This window comes from Leishmania donovani, chromosome 4 (genome assembly GCF_000227135.1).
Source record: "Leishmania donovani BPK282A1 complete genome, chromosome 4".
In the NCBI taxonomy this organism is placed as follows: domain Eukaryota; phylum Euglenozoa; class Kinetoplastea; order Trypanosomatida; family Trypanosomatidae; genus Leishmania; species Leishmania donovani.
The window spans coordinates 63,165-78,247 of NC_018231.1; the positions used below are offsets into that span (position 1 = coordinate 63,165).

General features: G+C 59.6%; 5 protein-coding genes across 5 annotated transcripts; all 5 read left to right on the forward strand.

Annotated features, from left to right (window-relative positions):
• Positions 1 to 810: 810 nt before the first annotated feature.
• On the forward strand, positions 811 to 1,359 carry LDBPK_040190 (surface antigen-like protein; the record flags this gene model as incomplete). The annotated part of the gene is made up of 1 exon (XM_003858034.1): positions 811 to 1,359. The coding sequence occupies one exon, from the start codon at positions 811 to 813 to the stop codon at positions 1,357 to 1,359; it is 549 nt and encodes a 182-aa protein (XP_003858082.1).
• A 2,048-nt stretch (positions 1,360 to 3,407) lies between these two features.
• LDBPK_040200 (surface antigen-like protein) lies at positions 3,408 to 4,265 on the forward strand (the record flags this gene model as incomplete). Its single annotated transcript, XM_003858035.1, has 1 exon — positions 3,408 to 4,265. The coding sequence occupies one exon, from the start codon at positions 3,408 to 3,410 to the stop codon at positions 4,263 to 4,265; it is 858 nt and encodes a 285-aa protein (XP_003858083.1).
• A 3,022-nt stretch (positions 4,266 to 7,287) lies between these two features.
• On the forward strand, positions 7,288 to 8,352 carry LDBPK_040210 (hypothetical protein; the record flags this gene model as incomplete). The annotated part of the gene is made up of 1 exon (XM_003858036.1): positions 7,288 to 8,352. One exon carries the CDS (start codon positions 7,288 to 7,290, stop codon positions 8,350 to 8,352), a length of 1,065 nt encoding a protein of 354 aa, XP_003858084.1.
• A 1,827-nt stretch (positions 8,353 to 10,179) lies between these two features.
• On the forward strand, positions 10,180 to 10,956 carry LDBPK_040220 (hypothetical protein, conserved; the record flags this gene model as incomplete). Its single annotated transcript, XM_003858037.1, has 1 exon — positions 10,180 to 10,956. One exon carries the CDS (start codon positions 10,180 to 10,182, stop codon positions 10,954 to 10,956), a length of 777 nt encoding a protein of 258 aa, XP_003858085.1.
• A 1,380-nt stretch (positions 10,957 to 12,336) lies between these two features.
• Positions 12,337 to 13,209, forward strand: LDBPK_040230 (hypothetical protein, conserved; the record flags this gene model as incomplete). Its single annotated transcript, XM_003858038.1, has 1 exon — positions 12,337 to 13,209. The coding sequence occupies one exon, from the start codon at positions 12,337 to 12,339 to the stop codon at positions 13,207 to 13,209; it is 873 nt and encodes a 290-aa protein (XP_003858086.1).
• Positions 13,210 to 15,083: the final 1,874 nt, after the last annotated feature.

Genomic DNA, 15,083 nt, shown 5'->3' on the forward strand with positions numbered 1-15,083 from the left:
CACAGTCCCGCAGCGCAGACACACGTGTTTACACGGCGGAGGCATCTCTCTCCATCACTTCTTTTCTCCTAAAGCCACTCACCAGGTCGCACACCGCCCACCCCCTCCCCACCACCGGCCACCCTTCCGGGCGCAGCTGTTTGGGGGGTGGGGGTGTGCTCGACCGCGCTCCTGGCAGCTCACTCGCATGTGTACAGCCACTCCCACCACTAAAGCTCTCTTCTGCGCACACACTCCACCTCCTCGCCCCACGCCGCGACCGCGGCGGTCGGCTGAGCACGAGTGCAGCGCGCGCCTGCGCTGCTGGTTGGCACGACAGCCTCGTGTAGAGGTGGGGACAGATTTGGTGGGCAAAAGAGTCGGCGTCACCGCTGAGTCCTCCCTTAGGGTAGCAGCCCCGCCTCCACCACGACCCACCCGCAGTACCGGAGGTCACTGCGGCTCCCCCTCCCCCTTGCTAGAAGCGCCGCCTTTTGTGGGTCTGTGTTGCTTCCACATTGTTGTTTACCTCTCACCTTTCCCACACGTTCTTCTGCTCTCGCGCGTACAACCACCTCTCTCTCACACGCACGTGCATACGCACACTTTCTACCACGCGTGCGGATGTGGCGTCGTGGTGGTGGGATGGTTACCTCAAACGGTGTGTGTGAGTGTTTGTGTGTCTGCGGCAATCGGAAGTGAAGCCGCAGTCCGTAAACACTCGCCGTGCCCCCTCCCTCCCACACACGCACACACGCGCGTGCATGCCCCTTTTCTCCTCCCCAGCCAGCTCACCTTCACTCTTTCTCGCGCCTCACCCCTTCAGCAAAGATGAGCGTGAAGCACCTGCTGATGGCCGCAGTGCTGGCAGCCGTCGCATGCTCGGTGGTCATGGCGTCGGATGCCTCGAGCTTGTCGTCCCCAAGCGCCCCAGCTCGCGGATCGATCTCCCTTGCAACCATGCGGACAGTGCCGTCCAGCAAGAGCAGCAGCAACTCGTCGAGTGCAACTGGCGCCAATGAGACGGCGTCTACCACCTTCACCACAACGAACACCGTGAGCACAGCGGCATCTTCGTGCGCCGTTTCGAACTGCGCCGCCTGCTCGAGCACGAACCCGAATGTCTGCACGACGTGCAGTCCCGGCTACGCCGTCGACCGCCTTGGCCAGTGCATGGTTGTCGGCTCCTGCAACGTCGCCCACTGCGTCACGTGCCACACAAACGACAACGCGCGTTGCTTGAGCTGCGCCTCGGGCTACATGCCGACGGCCTCGTTCAAGTGCGTCCCGGAGCAATCTAGAAATGCGGCCTTCCGCACTTCCTCCCTGGTCGTCTCTGTCGGTGTGGCATTGGTGGGCACTGCACTGACCATGGCCTAAAATACGGCATGCCCCGATTCAAAGACCTAGTGGCACACATACCAGGAGATGCCTGGCTGACGGCCTGTCAAGTGTCGGCATCGACGGCTATGTCCAGCCTCCACCCTGCTCCCCTCTTCTCTCTCTCCCACATATGCATGCACAAATGTTGATGTCCTCACCTCTGTTTCTCTCCTCTCTCTCTGAGTGCTGTGTGTGTGTGTGTGTGTGTGTGTTTGTGTGTGTGTGTGTAACGTGCGTCCCGCCTCCCCTCCTCAGACAGTTTTTTTTTTTATCTTGTTCGGCTAATGTGCATATTGTCGTCATGCGCAGTGCCCCTCCCTCCCTTGATCACCCCTCCCTCTGTCTCTGTCTCGCGTCACCTCACTGATCAACGCCTCCCTGCCTTGAGTCGCGTGTATTCCCAACACAGCATGCGCCGACGCAGAGACAGAGACAGAGGGAGGGGCGAGCACGTGCGCTTATGTCGTTTCTCTCCCGGCGCGCCGCGGTCGGCCCGTGGCTTGAGGAAATCGAGAGGGGGGAATGGGGACTGGCGATACCATTGTGGCCCATGTGCACGTGCATGTGTGCGTACGCGTGCGTGTGTGTGTTCTCTCTTCTCTTTGCTCTGGCCGAGTGGCCGGGTGGGCCTCTCTGTGCGTTGAATCCGTTTTATGTGCACAGCCCGTTTCTTTTCCGTTGTCATTGTTGTTTTTCCCGAGGTGAGGCGTGGATGGGGATGGGGATGCGGAGGAGGAGGGAGAGGATCGTCAATGGAGGTGACCGTTGGGTCCGCCCGCCCGCCCGTCCGTCCCTGCGTGTGCGCAGGGCGGAGGGCATTCTCCTCACCGCCACCACCTCTCTCTCTCTGTGACTTGTGCCCCTCATGGGGTCTTTTCTTTCGTTTTTGCCTAAGCATATACACGTGTGTGCCTGCGTGCGTACGCGTGCGTCTCCGCCATTTCTACGCATCGGCCTCTCCCCCACCCTCTTCCCTCCCCCTCCCACTCCCTACCTGACTCTCTCAGGCAGGAGCACCAACAGTAGAGTCTGTATCTGCCGCTGTGATTGCGTGATCGAGCGCTGCTATCCCCCCACCCCCTCGCTCGCTCTCCCAGACAACCACGCATACCATCGGCCATCCCTCTGTGCTGCCGTGTGTCTGTGTGTTTGTGTGTGTCGCTGCTCTCACACTGGAGAGGGCTGCTCGGCAGTGGTGGCAGCAAACTGCAAGCGGTGCTGAAGAAGACGAAGATGTAAAGGGAGCGGAGAGGCGCGACACACAGGGCTATGGAAGCAGGGCGGTCGTCACAAGGTCAGCACTGATCCTGTGTATGTGCGTGTTTGCGTCTGCCCGCGTCCCTGTGAGGGGGACAGAGAGGGGGCATGAGGTGCGCCCATGACAACACAGAAAATGACCTTGGAGAGCGCGAGCGAGGGAGCGGGCAGGTCCTTCGCGGTTTATCAGGGAAGGCTCGAGCACGATACGTAGGGCAGACGGAGGAGGGGGAAGGAAAACGTCAGAGAAGGAGGGAAGTCGGATCGGGTGTCGTGGAGGCACACACACACACACACGCGCACCACAGCCGCCTCTCTACCTCCGTCGCATGTTGCTCCTTGGCTCTCTCATCCGTCCATCGCCGATTCCCTCAAGACGTTACCCGCGTGGGGATGTGTGCGCGTGTGTCGTAGTCTGCAAGTGTTACGCGCACCCCCTCCCCTCAGCTCCCCTTGCTTCCCACAAGAGGAAACGTCGCGGTGTTCATGCCGCCGCCTTGCTCTATGGCGAAGGCGTGAAGGGAACGAACCAATATTCTCGGCCTGTGCCGCTATGATATCCTTCCCTTCTCTCCCTCTCACTCTCTACCTACTCACTCCCGTCCTCAACATGCTCACGGAACGCGTTCCTGTTCGTGGGTCTGCGTCAGTGTACGAGCACGCCACACGCGTCATCCCACTCCCTCGCCTCCCATCATCAGCCCTCCCCCCCTCCCCCAGAACATTACCTCACACGCCTGCAGCACTGGCACAGGCGCACCTCGTTCCTATTCCCCTCTCCACGAATCATGTCTGCCTTTGACTTCCGCAGCAGTCCCCACAAGCGCGGCGCCGCCGCCGTTCTTCTGCTGTTCGCCATCGCCGCTGTAGCCCCCTTGACAGTGTCTGCACAGGCCATCGACGACTACCCTCCTGTTGCCTGTGACAGCACAGTGCCCAACTGCCTGGAATGCCGGAAAGTGGGGATGTTAAGCCTGTGCTCGAACTGCAAGGAAGGCTACTCGACCGCTGTCTCACCCATGACCCCCACCGAGTTCGGCAAGTGCAAGCCCTACGATCCGAGCACATGCCGCCTTGACAACTGTTTGCGCTGCGCCGCCGATGACAACACCAAGTGCGTGCAGTGCCCTGTCGGCTACCCGAACATCAACACTTACCTCTGCGATGGGACCACGGCGGCCCCGACGACTGCGGCTCCGACAACGTCGGCCCCCTCCACCACCACCACGGCGTCCCCGACAACTGCGGCCCCCACAACTGCAGCCCCGACCACCACCACCACTACCACCACGGCGGTCCCGACAACTGCAGCTCCGACAACCTCAGCCCCCTCCACCGACTGCCAGGCCCCGTCGTGCGCCATCTGTGTGCCCGGCAACCAGTACACTTGCGCCGTGTGCGAGTCCGGCATGGTGCTGATGGCGTCCGGCCAGTGCATGGCCGCTGGCTCCTGCAGCATGACCAACTGCGCGCAGTGCTACCCGAACGACAGCAACCGCTGCTCCTCGTGCGAACCCGGCTACGCCCTCACCGTCTCGTACACCTGCATCCCGCGCAAGTCAGGCAACTCGGCGGCTGCGCCGACGCCGGTGTTGGCGGCGCTGGTCATAGTGGCGGTTGCAGCGACCGTGGCGTATGTCATGTAGGGGTGCAGTGAAGTTGTGACGGGCCGCAATCGATGTAGCACGCACAAGACTCAGACACACACACAGGCACACAGACGTGCCTGTGAACCTCCCTCCAATCATTTCCAGCCCTAACCCCCGGCAAAGGTCTCTTGTTTGTTTCACTCTCTCTCGGCGTCTAGACGCTCTCTCTTCCTGCCTGCCTGCCTTCGTGCACGCCTGCCATCCACGGTTCCCACGCGCACCCACACCCTCCTCCTCCTCCCTGCCTATTATGTGTATAATGCCCCCCCCTCTCTACTCCTCACGCCCTCGCGTGCTCGCACGCACACCTCCAGACACAGGAAAGGTATGCAGACTATGGGGCGTATAAATTCATTCTTGCGTGTATTCTCTTACTCGTGTGTGTGCGTGTCTTCATGCGCAGGCGGGTGTGCTTCACTCCGTTTCGCGATGGTGATCGCTGCTGTCGTTGCCCCCCCCCCTCTCTTCCCCTCCCTCTCCTCCCTCCACACACCTTTTCCTTCCTTGGATGCTCCTCTCTTCGTCACGGCGCCCCTGCCCACGCGCCTCGCCGCCCTACCATCGTCGACCGAACCAGGCGCACAGACATACGCATCTACCCACCCACCCTCACACAGACGCACACAATCATGCCTCGATGAAGAGACGGTGCACATGTCTGTACATGTTGTATTGCGTATTGCGTGCACGTGAGCGTGTGTTCGTGCGTGGATGGGCTTCGCTCTCTCTTCGGTAAGGGTGGGCGGAGGACGGCGGGACAAACAAGACGGCGCCAGCGGGTGAGGTATGCCTCTAACAGTGAAACAAAGGAAAACATGCAAGCTGCGGCGGTGACGACGCGTGGGCGTGTGGGTGTGGGTGGTGACGCGGAGAGCAGGAGGTACTTCTGGGATGGACACGTGGAGAGCACCTAAAGCGTATATGCATGTTTATACGTGTGAACACTCACGGGGAAAGACTGGAGTAGGCCTTCCTGTATTCTCTCCTCACCCTCTGTCTGTCTGACTGTCTGTTCGAGGATGTGTATAGGTGTGTACGTGTTCTGCAGTAGATAACCCGATGAAAGGGCAGGGCCCACTGTGCATGGATGGACAGATTCGTTGTTGTTGGGAATCGACGAAAAGGAGTGTGCGTGCGTGCAACATGGGGGTGCGTAGTCGAGTGATGTGGTGCTTGAACGCCGCCCTTCTCCCGCCACCACTCTCCCTCGAGCGTTGCACGTCGGCAACGCCCCACACTCACCTACCCCTACTCGACCTGCTCGCCCACTCTGCGCATGGCCCTCTCTCTCTGGCATATGCAGGCACATCCTCGCCCTCCCCTTTCCCCTCCTTGTGCAAAGCCTCGCATCTTTTCTTTTCCCGTCGTCGTGCCAGGGTATGTCTATGCCCGTGCACGCGTTATGGAGAGGGGGAGGGGGTGGGGCGGTGTAATCTCTCTCTCATTCTGCTTTGGTATCCCTTCATCTCGGTGCTCCTCTCTTCTAATAGGTTGGCCTTCGCCTCTTCCACCCTTCCCCCACCCCCCCACCACCACCACCACCTACCTCTGAATGCTCACTGACACGCCACCGCTCACTCCCTTCTCCCACCCCCACCCCGTCATCATTGCTCGGGGTTGTGGCAGTAGGCGGCTCGATGAAGGCGTGGCTGCAAGCATTACCTACTCCCTTGTCTTCTCACTACTCCTATCACCTTGTGCGTGTGTGTGTGTGTGCTCTCCTAACCTTCCAAAAAGAAACGCCTTGAAAGGCAGCAGCGGCGGGCGGGCCCGCACGCGACATCGCATTCATGGATTCATCCTTATGGTCTTCTCTTGCTTTCACGCACATCCTCACCCCCTCCTCCTCCCGAGCCGCCACCACCTCCGCCATGACGAAAAATGTGCTTAGCAACACCGTACCTTGTCATGGCGCTCCCTTCTTCCTCTTCCTTTTCTCATCCTCTCTTGTGTGGGTGTTGTCGCTTTCTACCTTGCTCAATTGAACAACGAATAGCAGGTCACAGTGATGATGTGCGTCTGTCTGTGTGTGTGGGGGGGAGGGGGTTGAGCGAGTGAGGGGGGTACATGTCCACCCATCCCCCCGCCTTCCTTCCCTCCACTCCCTTCTTCTCTCCGTCTGTGTCGTTGATGATGTGCCACTTCGCACGAAGCCGAGGACACACACGCACACACGCAGAGAGACGTTTATTCTCTCTCTTTGGACAGACAGACAAGACGTAAAAACGGAAAACAGACGAGGAAGTGGACGCCCATCAGCGCGACAGAGAGAGAGATCGACTGGCATCGTGCTCGTCATCATCTCCCTCAGTCCCCAGTCCCGCACGCCTTTCGTGATGGGCATTCGGTTTTCATGTGTGAACGTGTCGCGGCGGGGGGGTACAAGTATCCCCGCTCGTGCACATGCATGTGTATGAGCCCGTATGCTTGTGGTGTGAAGGAGCGGAGGAGGAAGTGGTTTGGGGTGGGGGTGGGCATCATGCCCCTTCCACCCCGCACCCCTCCTCTTCTGGTGCTCTCACACTCTTTCCCTTACGCTTCCCTGCTCTCTCTCTCTCTTTCCGTCTTTGTGCGTCATGCTGGGGTGGGGTGGGGTGGATGCCATGATGGCCCACGCACATACACACACACACACACCGCAGAGGAATACGTGTGTGTGTGTGTCTGTGTGTTGCATCGTCTCCATCCTTCCCTCTTGTTTGCGTGTTTGTTCGGCTCATTTTTTTCCGTTTGAGGCGTGTGTGCGTTGTTGTTTTGAACGCCGCGCAGCAGCAGCGGGGTGGCCCGTGTGGATCGAAGCACCTCTCCCGTCCTATCGCCTCTGCCGTTGACCCAAAGAAGGGCCACGAAAAGAGGAGGGGGAAGCGCCGCCGCACACCGAAAGGCGCGCAGCGCACTCGTCGTTTCTTCCGCGTTTCACTTCGAGCATTTCTTCTTCGCTACTTGGCGCGTACTCTCCGATCGCCCCCGTTGCCTACCCCCTCCGACCTTCCCGCATCACAGCCACCATCGCTTCCGGATGGCACCGCACGCTGCCGTGTTGGCGGTGGCCACTGTCGTCGCGGTGCTGCTGGGCTACGGCACTAGGGGCGTATGTGGTTACAACTTCGTGACCATCACCTCCCTCTTCTACGTACCCGGTGCTACGGGCACGCGATCGGAAGACGCGGGTATGTGTCTGGAGCGTGGCGGGTACCTCGCGACGGAAGCGACCGCGGTGCTGCACGAGGCCGATGTTCAGGCGCTCGAGTCGGAGGGGTTCACCACATACTACGCCTTCCTCGGCGGTGGTATTGTGCAGCCGTGGCACATGGAAAGCTACGAGATGGGTTTCTGCCCGTTTTCCATCAAGGATCCGGACATCTGGTGGGATACGTCGTTCAGTCAGACGAATGGCGACAACAACAACTGCTACTGGCGGTGGTCCGTGGGTCGCTGGATCGAGATGCCGTCCACGTCAAGTCTGCCGTACGACGAGGGAAAGACCGGGATCATCTTCTATCGGGGTCAGAGCACCTTAGGTTACGATCGGCAGGTTAACGGGTTCCCGCTTTTCTTTCCATTCAACCCGCCGATGTACCACCCGAATATGCAGCTGGGTCACCACCTTGTTCTCTACCGCGGCGGCCTGCACCCGACCGAAGCCGTGTGGGGGGACACCTACGCCCGCGGCGGCTTCACGTACGGGGACAACTTCGCGAACAACCCACAGCTGGTGGAGGCGACACTGAAGGACTGGAGGCTGGTGTGCCAAGCCCAAGGCCCCCTCCGCCTCAACTACGAAACGGCCAGCGCATCCAGCCAGCTGCAGGGGCGATGGTGGGCCGTCTTCTTTTCCATCCTTTTCGTGCTTTGCCTCATCACCTTTCTCGCTCTCGTGTTCTGTCAGGAGCGCGAGGACATGGACGAGCCTCCGGAGGATGCGCCGGAGTGGGCGGAGAAGGAGACGGCGCAGCGGATCGTGTCTCGCCGCTACGTGAGTCAGCGCTCCTTCCGCGGCAACGAAAGCAGCAGTAGTCGCAACAGCCTCAGCGACGGCTCGAACTCTAGCAAAGACGAAGACGGCGAGAGTGTGAGCCGCTAAGCCGACAGACGACAACGAAGAAAGAGAGGGAGGTGGGGGCAAGTGGGGCGGAGTGCCCCCGCCGCTCCTCTCTTTGGGGTTGGCTCGCTTTCCCTTCGTTCTTGCGGCTTCCTTTTTTGCTTCGTCCCTCCCCTCCTCCCCCCCCCTCCCCATCGCTCTGTGCGTGTGTGCTCGCCTTCTTCTTTTTGTGCCTTCGTCGGAGGGCTTCTGTCGCCGTTCTGCGTATGTATAAGCGCCCCTCTTAATGGCCTCTGTCCTTCCCTCTCACGCACGCATGCATTCGGGTGCTGTCGCGCATCGGCATCGTTGTTCGCTGGTAAGCGGCAATGTATGTCTGTATGCGTGTCACTGTGGTTGGGCCCAACGGGGCTGTGTGTGTGCGTGTAGGGTGTGTGGGGAGGACGGAGTCAGATCGGCAAGAAGGGGTTGGCATGAGACACACTCACACACGTGCATGCATGCATATAACCATGTGCCTTGCGGGTGTGTGCGAGTGTGTTGCGGCAACCGCTGTGCCGAGCATCTCTCCATCCGTCCTCAGCTCCCACGGTAGAAAGAAGAGCAAAAGCCCAACAAGAAATGGGGGAGAGGTGTAAAGCGAGAATCGGGGGGGGGGGCGCGAGCTCGCGAGTGTGTGTGTGTGTGTGTGTGTGTGTTCTTTCCGTCCCCGTTGCTTCTGGCTTGTCCCCACTCGCCCATCTCTCTGTCTTTTTCAGCTTTCTCACGATGCAAACTCGTCGGTGTGTCGGCGTGTGCCACGGCGTTTCCTAGCCCCCTCCCTCCATCCGCGACTGTTGTCCTCCTTCATTCGTTTTTTTTTTTCATGGCTGCATGTACAAGTCTTTGTGAACAGACTTGCCGTTCTCTCCATGTCTTGCTTGCACGTTCTTCTATGCCCATCATCATGTTTGTGTGCATATGTGTGTGTGTGTGTTTCGAATCCTATGTTGTTGTTTGTTCTTCGGGGGGGGGGAGGTGTCTGTCTGTGTGGACGTTAGGTTTTGTCCCTTGTCCCTCCCTCCCCTCCACCCTTTTATATTCTTTTACTCGGTAGACTCCCCTCCCCTTCCCTCTCCCTCTCTTCTCTTGTGCCTTACCTCCTCCTCAGCTCACTGAGTCCATCGTCTCTCTCTCTCGTGTGTGTGTATTTCTCTTTTTGCCGGCACCGCCCTCCCGTGTTCTTCCCTCATCCCTCTCGCGGTCGCAGCTTCTGCTGGCGCTGCTCCCCTTTTCCCCTTCCCCCTTCACACGTCTGTGTGGCGTCGCTCCTGTGTATCCTTCTGGCGCCTGGCCCCTTCCTTATTTATTTATTTTTCTGTTCCGAAGTCGTTAGAGGGAGCGGTGCGGGGCGAGAGCGCAGGGGCGCGGTGACCGTGCGAGATGACGCGGGTGCGCCCGCGCTGCTTTGTGTCTTGCTGTTGTAGCCGTTGCTTCCGTTTTTCTTTTTGTTTTTTCGGCGCGGCGTGACGTGCGTGTATGACATGTGAGTATGTATGCGTGTATCTGTACATATGTGTGCGTGTATGTATGGCGAAGGCGGGTGTGGGGGGTGTCGGTGGGGGCGCGTGAAGGCAGCGGAAGCAACGCCAAGACACACACCCACACACAAATGCCTCGCTCTGTCTCTTACATCGGCCCATGCTCCAACTCTCCCTCGCCTCCTCGCCTCCCCGCCTCCCCCCCCCCTCCTCTCACGCACCACAATTTCAATGCCCGCACACACACAAACGCACACAAGCACGTCTTTTTCCGCGCTGGCATACTTTGTTCCACTACCTCTACCCCTCCCCCCCTGGCCGCCAACGCGTCGCGTGAAGAGAGTTGGCCATGGCAACGATGGAAAATGTGGCCTTCGCCGGCTACGCGTACTACAGCACGGGTGGCGAGGGCTTCATCTACGCCCTGAGCTCCAAAGAAGATGTAGAGTCGACTGGCACACCGGTCATAATCGTCAACGCCACCTCCAAGGCGGTGAACTTCTTTCCGTTTCTATTCCTTGTGGTTGGTGGTGTTCTCATGGTCGGTCTCATGGCCTCCGTCATGGTGACGTTCTGCTGCCGGCGCAAGGTGGCAAAACTGGAGAAGATGTACTGGGAGTTGCAGTACGCCTTTGCCGACGTGAACAATACCCTCGTGCAGGAGGCAAGCCGCCGCACCACGTCGCCGGCCTCGCTGAAACAGAAGCATACCCCACAATCTACGAGTTGCCTAGTCGCCGGCTCCCAGTCGCCTCCACAGATGATGCAACGGCACGGCAGCATCGCGAGAGTGGCTTCGATGCGCCCGTCACAGCATATAATGGAGCCGCTGCCGCCGGCAGCCCCGGTGTTTCCGGCAGCGCCGTTGCCTTACGGCATGAACGCCAACCCTCTATACTTTCAGCCGGTGACCACAAGCGCAGCGAGCCCGTACACGTGCTCGCACGGTGGCAAGGGCGCACAGGTCACCGTCTTCGCCGCACAGCCACCGCCGATCCCCTCCTCTCCGCAGCCGCAGCGGCAGACACGCCTATCTGTCGGTCCCGCGGCACCGCAGTCGCCGTGCACAACACCTGAGCCGCCGCTGCGTCGCCGGGCATCAAAAGTGAGCTTCATCGGTGCCTAGTCAAGCAGAGAAGCCGCGCGCGCGTACGCACAGATGGAGAAGGGAGGGGGGCGCATGCTCTGTGTGTGTGTGTGTGTGTCTTGCATTGATGAGGTAGAAGGCACTCCTCCAAGGACGGCAGTGACATACTCATCGCGAGTGCGTAAAAGGGTCTCTCTCCTGCGTTCTGAACCCTTGAAAGCAGTCTATACCGCTTGTGACAGAAGGGGAAATACATGCTGCTCGCAGCAGCAACGACGATGCCCCTGATGCGCACTTCTTTCTCTGGTATAGTCGTGCTAAACCTCGTAAGCCCTCTGCCTCCTCCTCCCCCCCCGGTGTGCACAGGGCACACGCACCCAACCGTATTCTCTAGTTTGCCTTTACCTTTTTTTCCCCTTCACTCAGATCTCTCTCTCCCCTCTATCATTAGCCATCCTCGACTTTACGCGTCGCTGCCGTTGTCCGCCTTCGTTAGGTTGTCAGATGTTGCTGCTGCCTCGACGGAACTGGCTGCATATGCACGCGCGTGTCTTTGTATGTATGTGTGTACTTATTTGTGCGTGTGGTGTGTGTCTGTGTGTCCATGTGGATCTCCTCCTCCGCCCTTCGGCCTTCCGTTGTCACCTCTTCTCGTTTTCTTTTTTTCGCGCCACTGTGCGTGTGCCCTTCTCACTTTCGCTCTCTCAGGCTTTCCTGTTTTGTTGTTCGTCGGCCTCCCTTCGACTTTGGGACTCGCCCCTCCAGTGGGTAGTTGTGTGCCCTCGTTAGCTGTGGCGACTCATCAGCGTCGTGCGCATCGCTGCAGATATTCAACGAACGTCAGAGCGGCAAGTGAAACCGCCACCGCAATGAGCCGCAGCGAAGGTAGCACACGTGTGCTTGTGTGCACACCTCTCTCTTCGTCTTATTCTGTGCCGCTCCCCACCCAACCCCTTCTCCCTCTCCCCCTCCTCTTTCCCGTGCTGCACTGCCGATCGGATGGAGCGATCTGCAGAAGGCAGGCACACGAGCGCTCTCGGGCCGCCACCCACGCACCCACACATCACGCACAGCTGCGCTGCATCGTCCGTTTCTTTCACAGCCGCAAACCCCTCCTCCTCCTCCTCCTTTCCTCTTCGCATCCACCCCTTCTTACGTGGCGCGCATCGCCTCCGCTCGCGCGCTCTCCCCCCCCCTCCTCCTCCTCCTCAGCAAGCATTACTCTGAAACTCCTTCGACTTGCACCAACGTCCTTTTCCCTTTCTTCGGGGTTTCCCGCCTTCGTCCCTCCACCCCACAGCGCGCGCACACACACGCACACGCACGCCTTCGTCGTCTTCTGTCGAGCAAGGACAAGACGCGCAGACTGACAGGCACATTGGCACGCAAGGCCTCCGCTAAACGATACCCCAGCAACCAATGCAGCAACAACCAAGGCCGGTGGTGGCGCAGTATGCGTATATCGAGCTTCTCCCGCTCATATACACCGGTCCCGCTCCACCCCCTGCGCCGGCGTGCATGGACCCGACACCGGATGAACAGTACCGCCGGGGCGTTGCTGAAAAGAAGGAGGCGCTGAAGCAGAAGGAGGCGCGACGGCAGATGTCCTCCAGCGGCAGCGGAATGCTTGCCAGCCTCAAGAGCGCTGTCTCGCAGGCAGTCATGACCGTGGAGAAGGGGGCCGCCGACGTGTCGACCCGCACGGAGTCGCAGGTGCGTCAGCTCGAGTACCAATACGACTGCGACCGCTTTAACCTGCACTTCCACGAGCTTGCCGAGAGCGGCGAGGTGCTGCTTGCCGACTACCGCTGCAGCGCGATGCACGGCGGCCTTCAAGTCAAAGGCCACATCCAGATCACACGGCATTATCTGTGCTTCTTCGCGGAGACCTCCTCGAGCATCGCCAAGACGACGGACGCCGTCATGGGCGTCTTTGCGGCAGCCCGCCACCCGACCAACCCCAACGATGAGCCGCGGAACAGGCCTGTTGGCGTCAAGCAGGTGATTGCGCTGGCCAGCATCGTTTCTATTCAGCCTTCTGTGGTGCTCGAGAGCATCGGCGGTCAGGCGCCCTTCTTCATGCTGCTTCCCGCACCAACGGTACGCCCGACAGCGCTGCAGCTGTACACGCAGGACAGCAAACTCTACCAGTTCATGAACTTCGAGTCGCTCATCTCCCGCGCCTCTGGGGCGCTCAACGACGTCGTCAAGGGCACCGCACTGGATCAAGCGTACAACTACCTCGACCATGCGTGGCGTGATACGGTGAATTTGCAATCAAAGGATGTCTAGTAGGCGTAAGGTGCCTTGCCGTCGCCCCTTCGCTTCTCATTCGGCACACGTTGCCCTCCGGCTCACCGCCTTGCCTTTCGTTGCCGTGAAGCAGAGCCGACGGGCATGGCAGACCGCGTCAACGCTGCCGCACAGCTTTCGTCGGGGGCCGGAGGAGAAGCGGCGCCGCGCGGGGTGGTCTCAGCAGGGGACCGCCGAATACAGGCGAAAGGGAGGGGGGCGAGTCAGTTCAGCTACTTTGGGCGGAGGCAACTCCTTGGCGGCGGCGGTGGCGGCGGGGGGAGGGACTCCACTTGGACATACACAAGTCGGATTCTCCTTCCTCCTCCATCAACACCCCGGCCCCCCTCCTCCTCCTCCTCTCCCACTGCCTTGCTTATCACATGCGCACTCGGGCAGGCGGCATCAAAAGCGATTGGCAGGGCTGAACTCGCCTGTGTTCGCCAAAGTCACCCATCCTCCTATATTATCTATATTTATCTATTCTGGCCCCCTCCCCCTCCTCCGCTTCACAACCGTGTTTGCTCTCTTTTCGCACCTTTTCTCGCTGCGGCCCACCACCGCACAGGCTCAGATCGGACACCTCCGTCTGTCTGCGTCTGTGTGTGTGTGTGTGTGCGTGGGATAACCCACGTTGATGGGGCACCTGTGCTCCTCCCGTCTTTTATCACTTGTTCTCTGACCAGATGTTCGCGTGTTTGTGTGTGTGTGTGTGTGAAGAGTGAAGAGGGAGTGGAACAGACAGACATGGCTGCATGGATGGATCACGATGGGCCGAGAGGTTTGTGCCGGCGTGTCGTCTTCGCTGGCTGTGCCGCCTTTTTTTTTGCTTTTTCGTTGCCTCGTCGCTTTTCGGATGTGGGCGATTCATGTCGAGTGGGGGCGTGCCTTTGGACCGTGTAGGCTGGCAGCTAACCTTCGCTCGCACAGGCACGCCCACCCTCACCCCACCGTCCCTGCCGCTTCTCCCCTCCTTCTCCAGACGGCAAGTGCGCGCACCAGCCCGTGCGGCAGAATGCATCTTTTGTATGCTATCCTTCTGATTATCTATCGCGGCATGCATATATTTCTGGGGACATGACGGTGCGACGCGATCGTGGGGAAGGGGGAAGAGGAGGAGGACCGTGTGGCTCTCTTTCTCCAGTGCAAGCGTGATCTCTATTATATCGGGCACTGTTTCTTCTAGTCTGCATTCTCTATGGGAAAGGGGTCCCCAGTGACCCGATGGCCCCCTCCCTTCTCTCCCGTGATTTCCACGGTGCGTGTCTCCAAAGTAAGTCCCGCCCACCCCGCTCCACCTCACCGGCCTCCGTCATGTCTGCACTTGGTGAGAAAGGCGGCTTCGCACTCTCGCCAACAAACAGACACAGCCAATACACGTGTATTGATACTCTTGTAGGAAAGGCTCGCCCTCTCCCTGTCGGTATGAACTCTGTGTAGGGGGGGAAGTGGGCACGGTCGCCCACGCATCCCACATGTCGGATCGATGGAGACGAATATGCGGATTCGCTGAATGGCCTTGCTGTAACGCACACACACACACACACACACACACCGGTGAAAGGAGAGAAGTATGCACGTAAGTGTGCATACATAAAGAGGACACGAAAGCAGAGCAGAGGCTCCCCCCTTCCCTCCCTCCCACTCCTCTCGGCCATCTCCTCCCCGCCACGCACACGGGTGTACGTCTACCGACAGACTCACCCACATGAGCCGTCGGTGGGGCATGAATAAGCAGGCGAAATACTGGCGCTCAGGAAACCAACGCGTCCTCATTCACGTGGCGGCCTTTGCTCAGTACGGCTCGCCGCCAGCCCCCCTTCCTCCTCCCCTTCCCCCAGCCTTCTCTAGCATCGTGCACCTCTCTCTTCTTG